We start from the raw sequence: 25,960 nt of genomic DNA, 5'->3' as shown, positions 1-25,960 counted from the left end.
GTCTTCCTCCTTTTGGCTTATTTTGTTTGATGCGATATCCTCTATGTACGTTGTAGCAAAAGACAAAGATTTCATATTTTCTTAAAGCTGAGTAGTAATATATTGAATATGAAGACCATAATTCCTTTATCCACTTGTTTGTTATTAGAAATATAGGCTATTTGCAGATTTTTTTTTACTGTAAACAGCATTGCAATGAACATGGGCATGCATAGATCTTTTAAAACTAGTGATTTTGCATTCTTAGGATAATGACTGGAGCTGCTAGAACACACGAGAGTTCTATATTTTGGAAGTGGTCACACCCATTGATACTCAGCAGTTATTCCTGCACTCAAGAATTTCTTCTGTAGGTCTTGGGTGGGTAGGGACAAAGTGAGATGATGGGGATTGAACCCAAGTTTGCTGCTTGCAAGGAAAACCCTACCTCTCCAATCCTAGCGGTTCTATTTTTAATACTTGAGAAGTCTCCACATTTTCCATAGAATTCAAACAAGATAAACATCCACATCAATGGTATCTAAGGGTTCCCTTTTCACCACATCCCTGCCAGCACTGATAGTTTCCAACTTTTCTAAAATAAGCCATTTTTACTGGTGTGAGATGATGTCCCCTTGTCACTTTGACTTGAATCTCTGAAAATCATTGTGGATGAGTAGGTTTTTTTTATTAATATGCCTCATGGCCATCTGTATTTCATCTTGGATTAATGTCTATTCAACTCATCTTCTCATTTTTTGGACTGGGTTCCTTTTTTATTATTGAATTTCACAAGTGCTTTATAGATCTTGGAATATATTAGTCCAATGTCAGAGAGTGGTATTCCTCTTGGTCAACACAGGCCTTTCTTGGTGTTAGCCAGATATGTTTTCACAGTGCAGAAACTTCTTTGAAAAGTTTTAGTCCCATTTGTTTATTTTTGCTTTTGTTTCTTTGCCAACGATATCAAATCACTGAGGATAATCTTTGAAGTCACATTTGTGAAGTGCTCTGTCTAGGTTTTTCTCTGTGTATATTTTGGATGTGGGTCTTAACATCAAGGATTTTAATCTATTTTGAATGAACTTTCATGTATGGTATACAAACACATTACCTTTTCCTCTCCAATTTCTATTTCCCCATGTTAGCTATATTATGACATTGACTCCTGGGTCTTGAATTAAGGTTACAAGGAATCATCCTTGGCACTCATATTTACCCTCCTCACCTTCCCTTATAAGCACATATTACAAATTTATTTCTTTAATGCTACCTAGTGTTTCCGAGAATGAGTTATCATAGATTAGACCAACAGCAGAGCACAACAAAGAACAAATGAGTAATGATTTAGTTTCACATTGTCTGAGTTTTCAACATGGTTCTACCACTAAAATTACTTAACATCTTTGAACCTTGAAGATGAAATAAACTAACAGATGCAAAACACTGAAAATATGACAGTTTGAAAGAACTAGGCCAGAGCAGACCTGCTATTTCAGGATTGAATAATTGGCCTTCACAGAATGGCCAAATATCACCAGGAATGGCCATCAGGTCTTTTGAGCAAAGTATGGAAGTCATTCCATCCCCCAAATAAGTCCTTGATTTCATAACTTACAATATTAAACATTATTAAAGATGTTGTGACTATTCCATTTATTTCATTTATCACCAGAGTAATATGTGAAAAATGAAAAATCATTTAACAGATATATTTCATATTGAATTAATAAAGATTGCCACATAAGAGAAGTTGAAAAATCTAGTCCCGTTATGTATCAATTAACTGTGCTTTCAGCAAATCTTTTCAATCCTGACATTTACTAAGCCCTGACATCCTAAAGTCGGGCATGCACCGTTTTGGTGTAGGTTAAAACTACCTGTCCAGAGGCCATTATGATAGTAGAGTGGGTAGGACACTTGTCTTGTAAGCAATTGTCTTGGCTTCAATCCTTGGAGTCCCATATTATCCCCTAAGCCTGCCATAGTAATTTCTAAGTGCAGAAAGACGAGAAACTCCTGAGCATTGTTCAGTGCTCTCCTAATAAATAAATAAATAAATAAATAAATAAATAAATAAATAAATAAATAAATTTAAAAAGATCTACCTATATATAGGCCTTACAGTGGGTAAGACAGTTATCTTGCATGCAACTGACCTGAGTCGGAGCCCAGGCAGCCAGTCCGAGTTCAACAAGACTAATCACTGACCATCACGAGGTCTGGTCCAAATATATATGCATGTGGGTTTGTGTGTATGTGTGTGTGTGTCCCCTGCATACTTAGCTAGGTTTTTTTTATAAATCCTGACATCATATGCGAGGCACAAAATATGACAAGCTCTGTCAATGAAGGGTAAAATGTTTACTACTAGTATTATAAGTCATAGCTGTATGGCATGATGATTACATTTACAAGAAAATACTAAGAGAGTGAAAAATACACAAAAGCCGAAGAGAAGGCAAAGCATCAGGATTTTGAAAAGGAATAAGGCAATCACATTCTAACATATGACTCAAAGTAGAAGGAGGTTGTTTCATAAGTGATGATGTTTCTCTCTTGGTCAGGCTAAAAGAAAAACATAAAGTTAAGTCAATAATGAATGTGAGTGAGTGCCTTCAAGACAACCCTGTTGAAAAAGAAATAATTAATTTTTTTCTATTAGGTAAATGGATCCAATGATAGATTTTCATTTACTTGAAAAAAAAATTAAAAATAACAAGGGATAGAGAGCAAAGTAATAGAACTGATGACTACTACAAAAGAATTCTGACAGAAGATAAAACTAGTAAATGAGACCTTTAGAATAATACAAAATAATGGTATGGTTAAAGGTCTGAGACAAGATTAAATTAAATCAGGAAAATTTTTTTGAAGGAAATATTTTACCTAAATTATTTTGAAGGTGATGAGTCAGTATAGAAAATACCAACTAGGTCTCTATCTGGAAAAAGGGGAAATTATCTGATCCTTTCTAAATATTTTACTCAATTTTTTTCTTCTAGCCTGAAAAACAATTGTTACTTAAATTTCTAAACCTTTCCAAATAAAACTAGACAGAAAACAGGAAAACATTGAAACTTGTCTTTGATCAGCGGACTGGGGCCAATGGCAGGAAGGAGTAGGGATGTTAATGGATTAACATGGTTTTCTTGTAGATAGACTGGAAAAGGAGGTCACAGGAAAGCCTGGACAATGTAACTGTAACTCAGAGAAATCTTTCTGTCAAAGTGGTCCTGGCTTCACTCCCTGAACCTCTTCACTATCTGAATCTAACAGGTCAGACTAGAGAATGGAACTTTCTCTGTAAGGTTGTCCCTTCTCTTTTAGTTTAGTTTCTCCAATAAATGATTCCTCTTCATCCTGGAGAGCCCATTAGTTTATTGACTGTGACATTTTACTGGGAAGTGTTTCTAGGTATAGAAATAAACTTAGGAATTAGTATGTAAATGTATATCTCAACCCTAGGGTTTAATAGTCTTTAAGTAACATGTAGAAGTACACAGCACACTGACATTTAAAGGTACATACTAAGCCCCATGCATACCATCAAATATCCAACTTAAAGATAGAAGAGTAAGATGGGATTACTTTAGGTGCATGCAACTTGTAGGTAAAATCTTATCTGGTCATGCAATCATTCCATTGCACTTCCTTGGGGAAGGAGACAGATCTTGTTTCCCAAGTTTAAGTGTAATTAATGCAAATTATATGCCACTGGACTTCCAACAAAATAATTTATATAAACATTTAGTTCTTAATATATAATATTTCCTTTAGCCATTTTTATTTATCTAGTTGGTTTTGGAACCACACCCAGTGGTGCTTAGGGCTTACTTCTGGCACTGTACACAAAGACGACTCCTGGCAAGTGTGAAGGACCATCTGGGGTACTGGGGATAAAACCCTGACCAGCCACATGTAAAGCAAGTATCCTACCTGTTGTACTGTATTTCTGGCTCCATATAATTTATTTATTAAAATGTGTCCAATCAATAGAATATTTATATATATATTTTCATTCACACATTGATATGTGAAGTGGAAGACTCAAAATTTCTTTTATTTAGCATTAGGGCTTAGGCTTAAAAGAACAATGCTGAAAGTTCCTTTGATTTATTTTTTTAATTTTGGTTTTTGGGCCACAACTGCTGACACTCAGTGGTCACTCCTGGCTAAGCACTCAGAAATTGATCCCAGCTTGGAGGACCATATGGAATGCCGAGGGATCGAACCACAGTAGATCCTAGGTCAGCCACATACAAGGCAAATGCCCTTTTGCTGCACCATCGCTCTGCTCCTGAAAGTTGCTTTTAAACAGTATTCGTGACTACATGGATCATATGGAAATTTGAGCTCCTCATATGGGGATGAGGCCCAATTAATCTATACCCAAGTTCTTTCAGGAATCACTTCTGATGAGGCTGAGAGGACCTATTTCGGTACCGCGGATGAAACTCGGATAGGCTGCATGCAAGGCAAGTGCCCTGCCTGCTCTGGTCCCAAGAGCTCATACATTTTCACTGGCTAATATGTTAAGAGAATAACTGAGTAGAGAGTTAACTGACAATTAATGAAAGTATTAACATTCATAACCTATTTGTTAAAAATGATAAAACACAACTTTCTCTAAAACTGTAATTGCACCTCTTGCTTGGATTCTATGTGGTTTTCTTTCATATTCTTAACAACTCATCTTAGCCATTTCAATAAAACATCAAATTTGCTTAGCAAGTTTTCCAATTGAATTAATAAATCTGAATAAAATCATTTAAGTCTGATGATTGCCTCCTCATGGCCAGCTGTTTTAAATTAGTATATTAAGTAATTCAGACACTTTTCTTTGCAAAGGTTGCATGATTTCATAAATTCCCATATGCCTCAACATGTGCCAACGCTACTAGGTTATCTTCAATCCAGCTGCTATTATGATAAACGCTGCCAACTTTCAAACAACTAAGGAGAATAATGAATCAGCGTCAAGTTGGCTCCCATGTAAGCTCGCATTGCTCCCAGCTAAAACAAGAGCCAATTTCAACTGTAAAGAAAATTAATTAAAAAGATTTCACTTCCACCATCTGAAAAACATGGCACCCCCCAATACTGCTGAGTTAGGAGTTTCAAAGCTCGTAGCTTCAGGTGAATATCCATAGTTTAGATTTCAGGCTGTAAGGCTGGAGGTGGTTTCTACAAGACTGGATTGTTTTAGGAAACAGATGAGGAAATGTCTTGATTTTAATACATCATACGGATATTTGAGAAGTCTCACACTGCTTGAGGAAAAATAAAACGAGACTCTTATTTGTTAAAGGTTCAAATGCCAAAAAAGAAAAAGTTTTGAAGGAAAGCTGTGAATGCAAAGAGCCACGTTTATGTTAAAAAAAAAAAACAAAAACAAAAAACAAAACAAAAAACAGAAGAGAGCAGCAAATACAGCATTGAAAGTACCTGGAGAAATGATTGTCAGGCACCCACAAAAATGCCACAATAAGAAGGACAATATTGCATTCATTTTTAATAAATATTGGACAATAGAATTTTATGCTGTGACTATAAGCACTTCTATGAAATCCCTGCAATTTAGCTGCTTCTAATATGCATTGATCTACCTGACCATAGAACTAGACAAGTTTTAACAGGAAAAAAAAAAAAAGCAAGATAGCCGAGCTGGACTCTGTTGAAAATAATGTATTTGTAAATATCTATCATATTGGAAAATTAGTCTTTAGCTGGATGAATGGATACATGCTGGAGGCTGGGAGGAAAGGTCAGTTTTTTTCTTATTCTTAGTTTGGGGTCACAACTAGCAGGGCAAGGGGACTGCTGTTGGTTCAGTACTCAGAGATCACTCTTGACTCCTCATTACTAAGGTGACCAAGCAGAGAATTAAGTCCAGGATCCTGCAAGCAAAGCATGTGTTCCAGCCCACTGAGTGTTCTTTTGAGTCCAGGATAAGCCAACTTTTTCACTAAGCAAAGTTGTATAATATGCTCACAGCAGGGGAGAATATGCTCTCATACTTTACATGCTATAGAACTTTTTAGATCAAATTACAATCTCATGATTCTGATAAAAGCACCTAAAACTCCACATGGATGGTATTATTACAATCGTGATAATGTTATTTCTTCTCCGCTTCTACTCGCCTGACAAAGGGCAGCTATTGAGTTTTCTCCTGTATCTATTTTCATTTTGACTGCCTTTGACATTTTCCAATACTTAAGTTATGAAAGGAAAAGGGTGCACTTATATGTCAGGCTGATTTTGTACACACTACAGACCCACAACACAAAGTTAACTGAAACACAACCTTTAAGAGATGCTCATTGACAAACTCTGCAATTACAGTAGCAACCCACCAGACTTGAAACGAAAATCGTGATAAAATCAAAGTCAGATGGGGTGTTTTCTGATATCTCTCATTTCTTTCCAGGGGACTTTGGTATTTCTAGGGCTAGAAATATTGGAGAGCCCTAAGATGAGTAGCTCTGGGACCTTCTGACTAGTTATAGTTCTAGAATAGATACATGAATGTCTTGTGGTAACTGAAAATATAGAGAAATGTCATACTTTGCTTAGCCTACAATTAATGGCAAAAGGCTACTTTCTAACCTTGATGCCAACATTTCTTTTGGACCCATCCACAGCTCACAGATTCTTCTGAAACTGTTCAAGATGCAACAGATTTAACAGGTTTATTTTTGGAGCAACATAAAAGGCTAACAACCTGTTGTGAAATTGTTACCCAGTTCAGTAGCCATAGTAGTTTTAACAACGGAGTCAGCACTATCCCAAAAGAGAGGTAAAGGAGAGGTGTCAATTCCTTCATCTTAGTGAATCATATTGACGTTGACTATCTGGAAAGTGTTCTAGTCTGTTTTGTAGAATAGGATTCATGTCTGAGCTTGGCCAAAGCTTATGCAATGGACAGGAATCATATTCTTTATTTATTACTGCTCTGGTAAGCAAGAAGCAAGATATTTCACAAGGGTAACAGTTTATTTGCAATTTTGAGAACATTCTATCACCAGTGCCAGGGTACCCCCAAAGGACCATCTACTATGAAACCAGTTCACTTCCAATAAACAAGAATAAATGTAAAGGAGCACTGCAAGCCAACAGAAGAAAATGAACATAAATGACTTGAGTTCTGTTAAGAACCAGGAAGTATTTTTACATAGCCGGAGGAATGATACAAACATGCAATTCGCTGCAACATGGAAGACCTCATGAAGAAAATGAGTAAAACGGAAGTAAAAGGGTAAATACAGGATGGTATTACTCATATGTAGTATTTAGAATAATTACATGAAGGAATACAATGACTTAAATGGGCTTTGTCTAAAATACCTTTGGCCCCAGAGCAGAATGAGGAAATGGAAGAAAGATTAGAGGAGAAGAAAGTCAGATGTGAAATAGTAATGTTAAAGAGGGACAGAACTAACTAAATATCCAAACTGTGTTGTCAACTGTTGCATTATGTCCTTTGAATGGGCTTGGATGGTGGTGGATGGTGATGGAGGCCTTTCTCCTCCAGCCCAGGACCATGTGTATGCACCTCCTGTTCAGCTGGCGGTTCTGAGGTGATCTCGGCAGGTAGAAAGCTCTCTCACAGGCAGGCTTCAGGAAATATAAGCTTTATTCATACCCTAGCCAACATGTGTGGCTTTTCTCATAATCTTTTATGCTGGATTTCTATTCAGCCCTGCATTGTACCTTGTCCCTCAGCCATCTCCTCCTGCTTCCTCCCCCATCCTACATCTATGAAAATCCCTTTTTGCCCTGAGGCCAAACCTTTTGTAGCCTCCCCAAGATTCCTCCCAGAATGGGAGGATCTTTCTTGTAGGTAAGGTTACACGAAGAATGGGGGGATGGGCTATAGTCAACAACAATGAAATCAATGAGACCCAAACCTAAAAAAGTGCCTGTCGTGATGGTAGGCTGGAGGGGAAGTATAGGATGGGCTCAGGGGACACTGATGGTGGGATTGGTTCTAAAATGTTGTATGTTAAAAATAAACACCATCAGTTATGAATAACTTTGTAAATTACAATGCTTTAAATTAAAAAAAACACTATTAATAAAGAATCAGGTAGTATTAAAAATGGTAGAAATTTGTTATTATTCTGTTATTTTTTTGATGAAGGCTATTTATAATTAACAGTCATAATTACAAAAGCCTGGAATAAATATACCTTTTATTTGCTGATTTTAATTTGTAAACAATTAACAGTATTAGTTTGTATGCACATTTGAAAGTGTCTATTTCTGGTGGCTAAGATAATCCAGAGATGCCTGGGAGAGAAAAAGAAAAAAAAATGACAAAGTAAAGAAAGAGAAGGAAGCAGAAAGCAAAAAGAAAGAAGGAAAAATTTTTTTAAAAAGACTTGTATGTATTCAGGATAAGTGACTATTTAAAAAATAATAACTACTAACAATTTGTATATAGCAATCATATCCATGTCGCAGTCCTAAATGGTACAAAGCATATAATTATAAATAAGATGGGAATCAAAGTTGTAATTTAATTAAGAAAAACAACAGAGAAGAAAATGATGGAAAAATTTATGAAAACACACATACCACAAATATGCCAAGATAAATGCTATCATCCCCAGAGGGGAGAACAGACCTTGAGTTTTAAGAAGGCACTGAATGACCTTGGCTGTCTGGAGCAGGTTCTTTCTGACCTTGGCTAGTCCCCCTTCTCCCCCTCATTTCCTGCCTTCCATAAGCACAGAAGCATTCACTGGTTATGATGAGAAGTAGGATTTTGAAGAACATAATTATGGGCTGCAAGTGTTTTCTGTGGAAACGAAATTACCATTCATGTCTGAGATTGTGTAAATATACCTTAATTTTGGTCAACAGCAATTTGAACTTTAAAAAAATCGAACCCCCAAACCTTCTGATAAATCCCAACTCTTCAAGCAAGCTACAGACCTAAGTTTGTAAAAGCAGAGAAGTTTCAGATATTCTTTTTTTGTTTTGTTTTGTTTTGTTTTCTTGGGGTCACACCCGGCAGTGCTTAGGAGTTACTCCTGGCTCTATGCTCAGAAATCGCTCTTGGCAGGATCTGGAGACCACAAGAGATGCCAGGATTCAAACCACCGTCCTTCTTCATGCAAGGCAGCACCCTACCTCCATAAATCTCTCCAGCCCCAGTTCCAGATACTCTTTTATAACATTCTCCTTAGTGGAAATTATCTAGGAGGTAGTGATAGGTCTTGGTCTACCTCCACGTCAACAATCAGTTCACAACTCCAAAAAACCATATCAAAAGATGCTGATGCCAGGTTGAAACTATTTCTCTCCAAGGTCAGGTATCGAAATGAACACATGACCTGAGATGGGCACACTTATATACATTAATGGACGTTGAGCACAGAGAGAAGGTGGACAGGGCCGTAGGAGAAAGGAGAAGGCACATCAAGGAAGCTTCCAGAACATGAAGGCTTTGAAAGCTCCAGGATCTCACCTTCTCTCTACTCCCTTCAATTGTGGCTGCAGTCAGGGCGTTTGGGCCACAGGCTTCGGAAAGGAACAAGAAATGGTTATTGTCTTCAGTACTAACAGACTTACTTCTCTTTCAGAAAATCCACGACTCGTTTGAAGTCAGCTACGCAGTATTCTCTTTTCATGTCCATGAGCACAGAATCAGAGGCCGACTGCACAGGGATGTGCAGAAAAGAATAGACTCGGGGGTGATTAAGGATTTTCGCCATTTCCTGTAAACAACAAAAACAAACAGTGTCAAGAGAAAATAGGTTGGGGCCGGAGAGATAGCACAGCCTTGCACACGGCTGACGGGAGGGACCTAGTTCAATTCCTGGCATCCCATATGGTCCCCCAGTCTTCCAGGGGCAATTTCTGAGTGCAGAACAAGGAGTGACCCCCAGTGCCATTACTGGGTGTGGCCAGAAACAAATCAATTAATCAATGAATCAATAAAGTTTAAAAAAAAATAGGAGACATCTTCACAAATCAGGGAGTGGTTTCCATCAGATAGACACTCCCAAATGTAGGCCCATGAAGATAAAAACACAATGACCAGACCTCTAGGCTCAAAGCAAATGTCCATTGGCAGCTACAGTGAAGACTGTCTGGCAACTGTGTATTAAGCTCCAGGGATTCTGGTAAGGAGGAACTTCCTCCACTTCTGTTTCTTGTAGGTGACAAAACAGATAAAGTCATGCAATCCCTCAAGAGCAAAGATTATTTGAGAGTGCTCTGATGACCGTGCTCTAATCATCCTTCTCAACAAGTTTTATAGTTTGCTTCGTTACACTCACAGGGGAAACTGCACCTCAGTTATTGATAGGATCTCAGTGTTGAAGGCATCTAGCTGAGATCGTCAAAATTGATGCACTCGAGGAAAGTTTTCAAACTTAGACTAAGTTAAAACATTATATATATAAACACATTCTATCTGTATATATACATTTATATACTTATATACTAAAGAAACATTTAACTCACCTATTTAGTTATTCACTATTCAGTTACCCACCCAATCAATTAGCTAATGAACAAAAACATACATACACACATGTGTTTTTTGGGCCACACCTGACAGTATACAGGACTCTGAATACTCTGCACTCAGGGATCACTCCTGGCAGGTGCAGAGTGCTAGGGATTGCACCTGGGTTGACATTCAGCAAGGCAAGTGCCTATCTACTGTAGTCTCTCCAGTGCCTGACCACATATTTCTTGAGTCTCTACTATGCAAAACCCCACACCATATCAGACAGTGAAGTCAGTCAGTTTACTGCAGTGCTTCATGGACAAGGGCCTTTAAAACACTGACTTAGGAAGGGAAAGAAGTGAAGAGTTGGAAGCAAAATCTAAACTATAATGTTTAAAGACAGCAAATTGAATGGGAACACAATAATCCAGAGTGTACTGAAATTCCTCCAAGGAGAGTGAAGGGTTATGACAGAGTGATCAAATGAACAATCTATACATTTATGTGGAAATCTAACTTGGTCCTGTCTCTGTTTTGTGCCATCTCGTCATCAATGGGGAGAGAGGAGAGAGAAAATGCAGAAGGGGAAAAGAAGGAAGAGTGATAAAAGGAGATGACAAAAGAAATTAAAAAGTTAAGGAAAAGGCTATTCTTTAATAACTTGCATATGTCCAGTGATTTCTTTTTTAATTTTTAAAGTACTGCATTTTTTCACATGTTTTACCATCCATGGACATAAGAAGACTGTACTGGACATCTTCTAGAGCCAAAGATGTTGGTAATATGGGGCTGGAGCAATAGCACAGCAGTAGAGCATTTGCCTTGCATGTGGCCAGCCCAGGATGGAGAGTGGTTCAATCCCCAGCATCCCATATGGTCCCCCAAACCTACCAGAAGAAATTATTGAGAACAGAGCCAGGAGGAACTCCTGAGCACTTCTGGGTGTGACCCTCCCCCTAAAAGAACCAAAACACAACAAAAGATCCAGGCAATACCACAAAATCACTGTTTAGTTAGTGTAGGTTGGACATACAGAGGTTTTCAGCCAAGACCTCAGCATCTTTCTTTCTTTTCATTGGTTGTGAATATTAGCATTTTTAAAGTCCAACAGGAAGAAAGATAATTTATTTTTTTGCTTTACAATAGTATTGTTAGCAGTATTTCATCAACATCAGAATGAATGGGACAGATGACAGAAAGATCATTTAAATCACCTGCTTACTTAAAAAAAATCTTGACTGAGATATTCAATGACACAATATCTTTTATCCATAACTTCTTTATCAGAAAAACTATGCATAAATGGATGTGTGTATGTTTAGTCCTATAAAGATTACTCAGTAGGCACTGGAGTTGAAGAACTTCTTTCCTTATTTTTTTTGTTTGTTTTGTTTTTTTTTTTTGGGTCACACCTGGCAGCACTCAGGGGTTCCTCCTGGCTCTAAGCTCAGAAATCGCTCCTGGCAGGCTCGGGGAACCATATGGGACACCAGGAATCGAACCACTGTCCTTCTGCATGCAAGGCAAACGCCTTACTCCATGGTATCTCTCCGGCCCCAAAGAATTTCTTATTTAGGAGAAAAGTAACTGAGTAATGCCTTAACTCAGATCCCTTTCACAAAACTCTTCAGAGCCTTATTCTATATATAAGGTGCATGGAAGCTGAGGTCAAGACAAAACCATATCACTGTGAATCCAATAATGGGTAAACTATGTGTGTTGACTCGGGTTTACTTTTGGCTCCCTCCAGAGACCATATATGCTTCCTGAAACTGAGTCCAGGTCAGACAAGTGCAAGGCAGCATCTTAGCTGTGATGCCATCTCTCTGGCTCTACCTTGAGGATCTTCAATTTCTACTGGAATTCTCTCTCATTCCTAATATTCATTTCTGCTCATCAAGAAACCATTTAAGAATACCTGTGTTCTGGGGCAGGAGCGATGGTACAAGTGGCAGGGTGTCTGCCTTGCACATGGCTAACCCAAGATGGACCGCACTTTGATCTCCTGACATCCCATATGGTCCCCCAAGCCAGGTGTGATTTCTGAGCACAGATCCAGGAGTAACCCCTAAGCATCACCAGGTTTGGCCCAAAAAACCAAACCAAATCAAACCAAAACCAAACAAAGAATACCTGTGTCCAAACACCCCTCCTCCCATGGTAAGAATTAAAAAAGACATTGCAAACCATCCAATTTGCTGTGGTTTACTCATCTGGAAAGCAGAGTTGAGCAGGGGTCTGAGACCTCAGGGATCCAGGTCTGCTGTGAAGCCCATTCGGCATGTGCTGGAGGTGAATTTACTGAGACTCTGACTTGGATAGTAGTGAAAACTCACAGCTAACATACTTGAATACAAGGCCGGAAAGGTAGCATGGAGGTAGGGCTTTTGCTTTGTATGCAAAAGGAAGGTGGTTCGAATCCCTGCATTCCATATGGTAGCCTGCCAGGGGCGATTTCTGAGCATAGAGCCAGGAGTAACCCCTGAGCACTACCGGGTGTGACTCAAAAGCCAAACAAAACAAAAAACTATACTCTAATACAGATGCCTGGGCACCTGTCAAAAACTAGCTTTTCCAGATGTGACTGAGCTAGGAGAAAAGGAGAGATGACTGTATGACAACTGATCTGCATAGGATCAAGTTGCAAGAGGTTCCAGCAAGCAGGAGCCCTGGCCCTAAGGGGGAGTGCAGCGTCCCTGAGAAAAGTGAGACAGCTCATATGTCCCCACTTCCTGCCCTGATCAATTACAATGTCCATAGCAAACCAGGAAGACAACGTGGGTGATTTTTTTATCCCTCTACTCCCGGTAGCTCTTAAAATAAGATGTCCTTCCACTAATCACCATTAGCTTCAAACCACAGACTTTGAACCTTTTATAATGCTGGGCACTTGGAATATAAAATAAATGTAAGTGGGACCTCCAAGTCTGTTCTACCAAGAAGCAGAATTTCCCAGAGATGAATGGAATCCAAAGAGACAAGAAACACACTTGTAACCCTCCTTCTTTCCCTTTGCTCTCTTAGCACTGGTGGATTATTGAATAACCTTGTTTCCTTTACCTTTATTTCTGGGCCAAGAGGATATACAGTAGAGCTGCAGTGCATGCAAAGGGCTTCTGGTTTGATCTGAGAACTCTCAAGCATATAGGCCTGGTGGTCCCCAGCACCACTGTGAAAAAACCTGCCAAATTATGTTTTTATTGGGGTCAGTCCCCTCAGGAAGTGCTGGAGGGCAACTAGTCATTCTGCAGGGTGAGATGATATACATTATTGAGAGTCAAACTCAGGGAAGGTCTCACACTTGGCATTGCTCCGTCAGTGAAATCATATCCCTAGTCATGTTCCACCATCTTCATTTTAAGTTTTGTTGACTTTCCCAGCAGAGTTCAGGGTTTACTCTGGGCTCTGTACTCAGGGATCATGCCTGAGGGATTGGGGGACCATATGTGGAACTGAGGAGTGAATCCAATGAATCCCTTCAATTCATTCCAAGGGATAACATAGTTGCCTTGGCTATAATCTAAGGAACTGTGTTATTCCTATTTTATTGCTGAGGCTCAATTCTCTTCCTTTGAAGAACTGGCTTATATTTTAGGTTCTCTGGTGTAACCAAAGAAGAAATCACAGAACTCCTTTTACTATGAGTGTTTTTTTTACAACCATTTCTAGTACTACCTTTGAACTTTGACACGAATATCTAAGATGGAAGCTTTATTACATGTTTTTGAAAGCACTTTTTTATTTTTTTAATTTTAATATTTTAAGAAATTAATCGCTTTATTTAAACCCCAGATTTTGCAGCACTAGTCACAACAGCCAGAATCTAGAAATAACCCAATTGCCTGAGAAGAGATGAGAGGATGAAGAAATTGTGATACATCTATATCATGGAATAGCATGCAGCTGTTAGGAAAAGTGAAGTCAGAAAACTTGTTCATATATGGATGGATATGGGAAGAATTATGCTCAGTGAAATGAGTCAGAAGGAGAGGGGTAGATAAAGAATGATCATTTGTGGGATGTTAAAAATAAAGTAGTATGACAACAGTATACAGAGACAATAGAGACGAGAGCCAGGAGGATAAGTCCATGGCAGGATGCTTTTGTAAAAGCAGGAATGATACTTCACTCCTCTGCCTACAGTTCCACAGTGGCCACTGATTTGCAAAATACCCCACCTCAGTTGACTTAGAAGGAAAGCCTACTACTCTTGGTGACAGAAAGCCAAATTTTCAATTTGGTTAGAACAGATAAATAAGCACCGTTTCAGCAAGTTGGCAAGACGGTAACCAGCCTGCATTAATGTTTGCAATGAGGAGGAAAAAATCAAACAGAAACAAACTGTGTGTGAGAGGAAATCAGGCAATTTACAGATAGCCATACCATGAGGCCCGTGTTGAAGTTTTCTGGATGTTCAGATTGGAGTCAGGACAAATCCTCTGAAAGCAGTGGATTATAAATGATGTATGTTACGCAAAGGGAAAAAAAGCATTTAGTACACAATACAGGTAGCAGAAAAATGAGGAGGGTGGGTCTCTGAGCTAGGTGAAAGAGTGTGAGCCTGAAAGTTGGCATATGCACAAAAAAGGGTAAGGTGTGTATCTATGTATGTTTGTGCATGTCTGTGTTTCCATGTGTGCATGTGTGTGCTTCTACATACAATAGAACTCTCATAACAGGGACCATGGAACAAGCCTCTCTTTAGACCAGGGGTCTTCAAACTACGGCCCGCGGGCCACATATTGTATTTATTCCCATTTTGTTTCTTCACTTCTAAATAAGATATATGCAGTGTGTATAGAAATTTGTTCATAATTTTTGTTTTTACTATAATCTGGCTCTCCAACAGTCTGAAGGACAGTGAACTGGCCCCTTGTTTAAAAAGTTTGAGGACCCCTGCTTTAGACCAACAGCTACTTAAAACTTAAAGACTGATATCACAAGATCATTTAAAATAAATGCCACGATGATTATGTAGGCTGGGACCTAAGAATGACTGAGCACATCAATAAAGCAATTTTTCTTCATGAAGCTCCTCTGTAGTTAAGTGGTAAGCATCTCACTATTTGCAAATTTTACAAACTTAAAGAGTCAAGAAAAATCACAGCAAATTTAATAAAAACTAATAGAAATGAAAAAGTTAGTCTATGTATGGATTTGTAGGGGGTGTGGAATACAACTGGTGATGCTCAGAGATTGATTATTCATGGCTCTGTGCTCAGGGGTCACTCCTGGTGCTTGTGGGGCCATACATGGCGAAGAACATCAAAGTGGAATCAGCTGTGGGCAAGGTATGCACCTTCCTTGTATGTGCATATTTGAAATAACTATTAAGTTCCACTTTTATTGACATGAAGTCATGAAATCAAATGCATTTATCTTAAACTTGAATATATACACTTCTGGCTTAAAAAGGCACTTATGTATGAGAGTGTATAAAATATCTTAACATTTGCATTCAGATTTATTTGCATTCACATAAATAGATAATAGCTTTGATAGAAGCTTAAGCATATTTGAAAGGCTAAACTTGACACTACTTTGCTATTTTCAACTAATGTAAATAAATGGCAAAGATAGTTTAGACAAAAAGAAATCATACTTTAGATATTTCAAAATAATTTTACTAGCGTACAATGTATGTACCATACAATTTAACCATAATCAATTTACTTTTTTTTTAGTATATTCACAAGTTTTTGCAAATGCCATCACAGTCTAATTTTAGAGAATTTATGTTCCCTCTAAACCCAATGCTATTTCCATTAAAAATCTATATTTTCCCCATTTATAGCCTACTTCTCACTCCCAATAGTAAATGACTGTCTGGTTCTATAGCCTTCCTACTCTGTAATTTTCATGTAAACAAGAATCATACAATAAGTGATCTTTTGTAATGGGACACTTTTGGTTTAGATTTTTTGAGGATCATTTGTGTTAACTTTTGTAAGAAAATTTTAATTTAAATAAAACAGACATTCACAATTTGTTAGATAGATCATATCCTACAAACTATTTCAGATATTCTGAATCCTAGCTAATTAAAGTAGTAAAACAAATTTCACCCAAATGTTTAAATTTTGATCATTTGGCTTTTAATTTGGGGGCCAAACTCAGTGGTTGTCTGGATTTAAGCCTTGTTCTAGGATCAATGGAGCTCACAGAAGCATATGTGGTACTGGGGATCAAGCAAGATCAGCTGCGTGCTAGGCAAGTGTCTAAATTACCCATTTATTACCTCTCTGGCCCTTAGCTCTATGTATTGTTAGCACAAAATTAAACTAATATATTTGACTGGAAACAGTTGTTACAACAGAAAACATTTTAAAAAAAATTATTATAAATAGAAAAGACAGAGAAACATGTTACAAAAACCTCCTTTCCAAAATTGATTCTCTTCAAAAACAAAGAATTAGGGATGCCTTACTTTGTCTTTGGCTTCAGTTATATTAAAACCACACACACACACACACACACACACACACACACACACATCTGTAGTTGTTATTTTGTTCTTGTTTTTCAATATTGGGGTCACAAAATTGCTGTAGCATCAGGGATTACATCCATTAGTGCTGGGGGATCGCCCTCAGAGATGTGGGGAGGTGCTGAGGATGGAATTCAGGGCCTCACATCTGCACAGCAGGAGTTTTAATACTGAGCTACGTCAAAAGACTCATGTTAACTATTTTAGGTGTTTAATTAAGAGACAGCATGTGAATGATATTGTGGCATCTCCAGAAATGTTTTTTATCCACTCACAGGGAGACCTGATACCATGATTCAGTAACTCTACTTACCACACTTTCTCCACCCTCAACCCCATCCCCCTGCAATCACAATTCTTAATGTCTCTCTGAAAGAGGAAGAAATCATCTAATAATGGTTCTTCTCTGTCTGGCTACTTCATGTAGCATAATGTTTTCAAGGTTTAATCTCGTTGTCATTGTATTCCACCTTTAAAATCTCCTTTCCCACACAGTTAGAAGTATCCATTGACACCAGAGCGTATGCCAGAGACCTCTCAGAACCAATTCTCTTTCTCACAAGGACACCATACATGCTTACACTTCAAGAAAATAGTCTGTTATCTTCTTTCACCATTTCCTTGTTCAACAACTAGCCCTTCAGTACTTAAATTAGCAGGGTATGAATAAATAAATGACTGAATCTCCCAATCAATTAATCAGCAAAGCCATTCTGGATTAAGGATTACAAAGATTTCTAGGTAAGAGTCAAAACAGTCATTCTAAGAAGGCCTATTGTACAAGCCACCTTCAGTACTGCCAAAAATGAAGCCAAAATATAACAACCAAGAGCCACATTTCATCCATTACTTCAACAAAGACACCACAGCAGTCACTAAGTGATTTGTTCAGAAATTTCGAAATAAATGACCACTCTAATGCTTTGGAGAGCAAATGAATGTAAAAGAAATGCGGTGATTTTTATGTCACAAAAATGGAAAGGGTAGACATTATGCACAATTTCTAACTTACATTTGATCTATGCATCCATTATAAGAGGAAATTTGCTTCTAAGCTGCTAAAGAGTTAACGATTTCACTAGTGTTAAGACAAGTTGAGATGAATGTCTGTTCTGATAAATGTTCATAGAAAACATTAAAGAGATTTCAATGTTTCCTCACTATAATCACTTCATCTGCGTGTCAGAGTCAATAATCCTTCATTACATTATGAAGATAAAGATATACATTGCCACACAGTGCTAAAAGGGCTATAATTGTGTACACATTTGTATTCAACTTATAAGTTTCTTGCTCTATTTCAAAATTGCTATTACACTTAGCTTAAGACCAATACATCAAAAGAGAGTTCTTATACCCTGTGGTGATGGTTACATGTTTAAATTAAATGTGTAAAACTGAACACGCACCGTAAAAAAATCAATTTCACCATATTCATTTAAAAAATAGAATCGAGTAAAATGAACAGTGAAATTTGTTATTGAAATGCTCTATGGTGTGAACAGACTTATCTTTGAAGATAACTGTAGAGAGATGGAAAGAGAATTAAAAGGACTGAGCTCATGGTTTCCATGTTGGAGCACTAGGTTCAAATTTGCCATCTGATGGTCCTCTGAGTGCCACTGAGAGAAACCCTTGAGCACTGAGCTGGGCAGAGCCCAAGTGTCACTAATTTGCTACTAAGCAAAAAAAGACAAAAATCTGTGACATGCAGAAAACTGACTTTCTCACCATCACAAAAGACTGAGTTGACTGTTAAAACAATATCAAAAACAAATCAAAGGCTGATCAATTTAACAGTATTACCAAGTTAGAATGAGAGGAGAGTCAAGATCGCTGAATTGGCTTCTCTTAAATGTGATATCAATAATGAAGAAAAGCTGACTTTAAAGGCTGATATAAAGATAACTTATTTAATTGTGGCCTGATTTCCAAAATGACACTACCTCCAGATGACTTTTGCTTCACGTTTTAGAAGGCAAAGTGAATAAGAGTGCAGCAACATTTTTTTTTTACATGTTCTAGGTAGTGTTGCTTCATGTATGAAGTAACACAGCTAAGAGAATATTTCTAAAACTCAAACTAGCCTTCTAGGATTCAGGATGCAAAGCAGACTTTTCCTGTATTTGTTAAACATGCAAAGAGATTGTGGTCTGCATTGAGGACTGAGTATCTGGGTAAGAACCTTATAGAGGGGCCTGAGAGATAGCATGGAGGTAAGGCATTTACCTATCATGCAGAAGGTCATCGGTTCAAATCCCGGCGTTCCATATGGTCCCCCATGCCTGCCAGAAGCAATTTCTGAGCACCGAGCTAGGAAAAACCCCTGCCGGGTGTGACCCAAACACACACACACACACACACAAAGAACCTTATAGAGTGATTGACTTGCATCTCTTTGAACGCCTCACACTAGAATAAAGATATGTCATTGTTACTGCAGCAGACTATAAACATGGATTGCCCAATATTCAGGTTTCTCTCCAAGTGAGACTATTCTAGGTTTTGCCTAGTTCCTAGTTCTAGTCAGAGGTCTGTTTACTTTACAACATATGTAGACATGAATATTCCTTTTTGGGGGCTTGGGAGCAGAAGGTTTAAAATCAGTGGTATTGGGACCAGAAAGATAGAAAGTACAAGTGTGGGTCCGGAGAGATAGCACAGCGGCGTTTGCCTTGCAAGCAGCCGATCCAGGACCAAAGGTGGTTGGTTCGAATCCCGGTGTCCCATATGGTCCCCCCGTGCCTGCCAGGAGCTATTTCTGAGCAGACAGCCAGGAGTAACCCCTGAGCACCGCCAGGTGTGGCCCAAAAACCAAAAAAAAAAAAAAGAAAAAAAAAAAAAGAAAGTACAAGGATAAGGTACTAGCTTTACTATGGTTGATCAAGATTTGATCTCCAGCCTGCCTGAAGTTGTCATTGAGCACAAAATCATGAGTATGCCTTGAGTACTGCTAGGTGTGGCCCCACACCAAACCAAACCAAAAACAGCAATTTTCAATGTCTCTCTCCCTTTCTCTTCTATGTGCAAAATTCTGAAGTAGAAACGACTTGAATAAAGTTTTCATCAATTCCTGACACTTAAGGATTCTGAACACAAAATAGCTTTTTAGGTTGCTATAAGAGACTTTGATTTTCAAGGTCATTGGTAAAGATAGTGCCTTATCCTTTTACACAGGACGAAGAGTAGCATTTGAAGATGTTCAAAAAGAATATGCCACAACGAATAGCGGTTATAAATACAAGCTGAATACAGAACCAAATAAGTTGTGATACTCTGAAGTCTAAATCTCTTAGCCAAGTTTCAAAACATTAAAATACAACTGTATATGGATGACAGTGGTCCAATAGAAATGAAAGAAAAAAATTATCATACTTGAGCAACAGGCTTCATCCAGAACTACAATTCCAGGTCAACTGTAACAGTCAATGCACACACTATCCCATTTTACTGAAAAAAACAAACCTATGCAGTGTTTATAAAAGAATCTGATGACCTGTCCCATCAATTCTGCTTTTATTAGCGTAATATTATCAATGGTATCTTTCAAAGTACACTTGGGAAAGATAAGCAGCACACTGGGGAATTGCTTAATGATTCTCTATTTGCTCTTTTATCTAATACACAGTGGTAATTTTCTTTGATGAAATAATTGTAAAGACAATTGTTCATTTGAGGCTTTCAGAATCTTCTGAGAATGAAATACTTTTTTTTTTTTTTTTTTGTAAAAAGGCAAAGGGAAGGAGCCAGAGAGATAGCATGGAGGTAAGGCATTTGCATTTCATGCAGAAGGACAGTGGTTCAAATCCCGGCATCCCATTTGGTCCCCTGTGCCTGCCAGGGGCGATTATTGAGCATAGAGCCAGGAGTTACCCCTGAGCACTGCCAGGTGTAACCAAAAACAAAGAAACACAAACAAAAAAAGGCAAAGGGAAATTAGAGTATAGAAAACAATGAGGAAACACTTCCTTCAAAAGTTTAATAGTTAAAGTTTATCTCAATAAAATTTACTTGGGCCCGGAGAGATAGCACAGCGGTGTTTGCCTTGCAAGCAGCCAGCCCAGGACCTAAGTGGTTGGTTCAAATCCCCATGTCCCATATGGTCCTCCGTGCCTGCCAGGAGCTATTTCTGAGCAGACAGCCAGGAGTAACCCCTGAGCATCACTGGGTGTGGCCCAAAAAAACCAAAAATAAATAAATAAATAAATAAATAAATAAAATAAAATTTACTTTTGAGATTTTAGAAACAAAAAAATAGAAAGAAAAAAATGCAGGGGCTGGTGCGGTGATGCAGAGGTAGGTTGCTTGCCTTGCATGCGGCTGACCTAGGATAGACCAAGGTGTCCCATATGGTCCCCCAAGCCAGGAGTGATGGCCCAAAAACCAAAAGAAAAAGAAAAAAGAAAGAAAAAAATACAGAAATAATTAAAGAAAAATGAATTACTCATACTTATTTCAAAACAATTATATTATAAAGTTTATAACAAGTTATATCTGATCCAATCTGGTGAGTTCTTGAAGCAGTTAGTGCCTTGAAGCAGTGTTGCCTCTACAGCAAAGATAAGAGAACAGAAAACACAAACAGACAAGGATACAATTTCTTTGGTCAAAAAGAACATAAAAATAACAATGAAGTAAGTAGAAAGAGAAAAAAAAGTGCAATTCAATCCCTCCTCTACCCCAAATTTATTGCAACACAGGGGGCTTCTTAAAGATTACTTAAGACCTTGAGTCTTAAAAACCCAGATGGACATGAAATAGTTAAGCAGAATAATTATTAAAGGAATGAAGCAGTAATAGTAACCATTAACATAATAGCACGAGATCTTTATATAATAAACATGATGTTCTAAACTACTATTTCTCAACTGGGGCCATACGGGTATTTAATGGATCCACAGGTGAAAAGTATGTGAACTCAGGGTTTGGAGGGCAAATGCTGAGAAGGAGGTGAGGGTCCAACTGAAAGAAACAAAATTGAAAAGGACCCACTACCAGAAATATGTGGGCAAGTAGTGTCCCAAACAAGCCTAGGATGAAATTTTACTCAATCTAAGGTTCAGAGAAGTGGTACAAGGTGCGCTGGTAGAAGAACAAGCACATCCAGCATGTGAAGCTTACCACTCCAGGCATATTTTTTAAATGGATGGCAACTGAGAAACAACAGGCAATGGATAAGCTATAAAAGCAAAGCCTTCATTTTCTTTTGCAAAAGAAACGTTCTATTTGCAACACACTCATTTTAATATAAAAAATAGATGAACTATGTGCAGATGGAAATTTCACACAAGGAAGACGGACCTAGAACAATTCTAATCCACGAGATAGGCAGATTTAAATCTACATGACAAATGTCACTAAAGAATCCTTACTGGGGATGGAGAGACAGTACAAGATTTTAGGCTCTAGTTTTTAGTGTGGGTGTCCCTGGTTTGAAATCTGACTAGACATAAGGTCCCCTAAATATTATATGGAGGAATCCCTGAGAATAGCACCTGACCACTAATGGAAATGGTCCAACACTCCCACTCCAGGCACCCAAAAATATTATTTAAATTCCCCATCGTCTCTAAAATCAAGGACGAGAGCCTCTAGAATGACTCCGCTCATAGTCGGCTTAGTCGATTTTTACCCCATTATATTACCTTTCTCTTCCTCAAACAAATCCACATAACTTGATCTTTCTAGCCCCGCCTCCCAACTAGAGGGGGAAATAATAGAGGCACCAAGACCAAACAGGTATAAGCCCACTAAGTAATTAACTAGACACAGAGGGGACCACACATTCTAGCAGCCCCTGGGGGGAAGAGTGGAGGATATGGGAGGCAGGATGGAATGGTTGTGGGAGGACAATTCGGTGGTGGGAATTCCCCTGATTCAATGTAAATATGTACCTGGAATATTACTGTGAACGATATGTAAGCCACTACAATTAAAATAAAAATTATGTTTAAAAAAAAATCAAGCAGGGGCCAAGCACTAGCACAGCTGTGGGGCATTTGCCTTGCAAGTGGTCGATCTAGGACAGACTGTGGCTCAACCCCCCAGTGTCCCATATGGTCTCCCAAACCAGGAGCGATTTCTGAATGCGTAGCCAGGAGTAACCCCTGAACATCACAGGGTGTGGCCCAAAAAGCCAAAAACAAACAAACAAACAAACAAACAAAAAAAACAGGCTCCTTAAAAATATATATTATTTTCCTGCTCATCTTCCCATCATTAAACACTATCCCATAAAACACTCTCTTTTTTTAAAATAATAACTTTATTTAAGTACCATGATTATTAACATGTTTGTAGTTGGATTTCAGTTATGAAAAAAAAAAACTGAAACCCCTTCAACCAGTGCAACCTTCCCACCACCAATGCCCCAATCTCAAGCATACTGCAAAGCTAAAATAGTCAAAGGATAGTACTGATAGAAAACAGAAACACAGGAATAGCATAGAAATAGCCCCTAAATAGCATGTAAGTACAAATAATGATGACAATAAATCAGGGACAAATAATCAGTCCGTAATAGAATCTGGGGAAATTGATGACCACATGCCAAAGAAATCAGACTATTATCTTACTACACAGTAGACACCTGTCAGCTCACAAGTATGAATCAAATAATAAAATGAAAAACCTAAAATCCTAAAACTCTAGGAAAAAAAACATATTGATAAACTCTATGATTGAACATAAATAGAAAGAAAAATGATCCTCTCCCAGTCCCCATTCATATACATGGACAAGACGAGAAGGAATTCTTGTCTTTTACAAAGAAATAGAGGGTTCCAAGAGAACATTTGGTGAGATGTGTGATTACAAAAGAAAAATAGCCCATGAAAACATGAAAATGTATATGGAATCTAAAATCAAAAGAGCCCCAGCTTTGTGGTTTCCAAGGGTAGGGATAAGGGGTTGGGGACTAGGTGCCAGAATAAACAAACCTTACTAGGTCATAGGAAACAATATGTAGTGATATAAAATAGACACTATACCTGAAAATAATATGTAGCATAATTTAGGGGTTGCCAGAGTGTAGAACTTAAAAGATCTTATCACAAGAAAAATACAGCAATGATTTATTGTTGTCAAATGTTAACTCATCTTACAATGATCATTTTGCAGTACATACAAATATTAAATCATTAAAATTTATACTTAAAGTTAATGTCAATCCCATCTCAATTAAAAATTAAATTTAATAAGTCTGCAAAATTCTAACTAGATACTTTCAGTAGAAATGTTTAGCTTTTATAAATTTTAAAGACTTTACTAAAATCCTTCAGCATGTATAAACTGGCCAGAAAAAGTTCTATTTGGTGAGCCAACTTTACTTTTCAAAGATGTAATGAGTTTCATTGTTTTATTCTTTAAAAATTAAAGTTTAAAAGATATATGTATGTTTAAGATATATAAAATTTGGAGAACAAGATATTAAAGAAGTTAAGGTGTTTGTCTTGCATGATGCAAACACTGATTCAAATCCCTACATTTGATCTCCCCAAAGCAATGCCAAAGTCATTCTTGAGCACAAAACCAGCAATGGGCCCTGAGCACCACAAGGTTTGTTCCCCCAAGCCAAAATAAATAAAAATAACAACATTTTAAAAATCTTTAAAAACAATTAAAGAATGACTCAGGAAATAAAGATTTATTTTTATTTAGTCAAAGTCTGTAGTTTCAAATATAAAAATCGAAAGCACTTTTTCACATGAGTCTGCCAAACAAGGATAGAAACAATCATGGGAGCCATAAATCTATTCAGCTTTTAAATTTTGCAGCATTAAGACACTTTCAAAAAAGACAGAGTAGGCTTTGAACTTCATCTTATCAATGATCAAATATATTACCGACATAAATTATTAATGTATTATGTTTACCCATCATCAGAACTGGCTAGACATAAACAATGATTAAGGAGATAAAAAGCACTGTATTATGTGTTATGAGTTTCCTTTTGTCTTATAGGAGAAAAAAAAAACCATATCCAAATGAATACTCTGTCATTGATGATATTTTATGGTTAGCTAGAGAATAAGAATATGGAAAGCTTGTAGGAAAAGAAAGGAAATGTCAGGGAGTCTAACAAAAGATTATTAAAGAAGTAAGGGTGAAGGTAATCACCAACAATTTCCTATGTAATACCCAGACCATTTCTCAAATTGTATCTTCATAGGACTCTAGAGAATCTCTCCCTAGAATGACCTAATGCAGACTCATTTCAAACAGGATGTGTAAAAATTTTGAAAATGGTGTCCTGAAGACCAGGTGTGGGGCAGCAGTTGAAACCCAATCATGAACATGTTTGTAATATGGCGCTTAAATAATTAAAAAAATACAAATATTCCGACATTTTAACATGTCCATATTCTAACATTCCAACATACCAGTGTTCCAATATTCTTACATAACAATATTCCAATTGCCCACTATTCCAATCTCCAAATAGAAATTTTTTTTTTTTTTTTGGTTTTTGGGCCACACCCAGCGGTGCTCAGGGGTTACTCCTAGCTATCTGCTCAGAAATAGCTCCTGGCAGGCATGGGGGACCATATGGGACACCGGGATTCGAACCAACCACTTTTGGTCCTGGATCAGCTGCTTGCAAGGCAAATGCCGCTGTGCTATCTCTCTGGGCCCTAATAGAAAATTTTTTTAAAAAAGTTCTAGATCAAGAAATTTGCTGAGGCCACCATATGGAGTTTTCCCTTTAAATAACCTCCTGCTAAGAAATTTAATTGATAACATAGGCATAGCCTTTGAGATGAACTACAATGACCAATAAGACATTTAGTAGACACTCTAATAAATGTTATGAAAGTGTTCTCAATATATTCTCAGTGTTTTATTGTTAATTTATAACATGTATGTGACTCACATATTTGGAACATGATGAATATAGTGACATATTTGGAACATAATGATTTATGTCTGTATTGTACTTCAACATGTATATGTGAAATCATGGGAAGGTAAACCACAGAAAAAGCTCAGAATAAATTAGTAGATTTTTCCTTACTAGACAATAATTT

The 25,960-nt window shown here is 37.6% G+C and overlaps 1 protein-coding gene across 1 annotated transcript in view; it reads right to left on the bottom strand.

Annotated features, from left to right (window-relative positions):
* CDKAL1 (CDK5 regulatory subunit associated protein 1 like 1) overlaps positions 1-25,960 on the bottom strand; it is a 674,860-nt gene that overhangs the window by 220,402 nt on the left and 428,498 nt on the right. The window contains exon 9 of the mRNA XM_049764810.1: positions 9,562-9,707. Coding sequence (XP_049620767.1) covers positions 9,562-9,707 — 146 coding nt within the window. The remainder of the gene's footprint in view (positions 1-9,561; positions 9,708-25,960) is intronic.

Source organism: Suncus etruscus, chromosome 18, assembly GCF_024139225.1.
Source record: "Suncus etruscus isolate mSunEtr1 chromosome 18, mSunEtr1.pri.cur, whole genome shotgun sequence".
In the NCBI taxonomy this organism is placed as follows: domain Eukaryota; kingdom Metazoa; phylum Chordata; class Mammalia; order Eulipotyphla; family Soricidae; genus Suncus; species Suncus etruscus.
The sequence above is the reverse complement of the archived record's forward strand: the minus strand, read 5'-3'. Positions and strand labels throughout refer to the sequence as shown.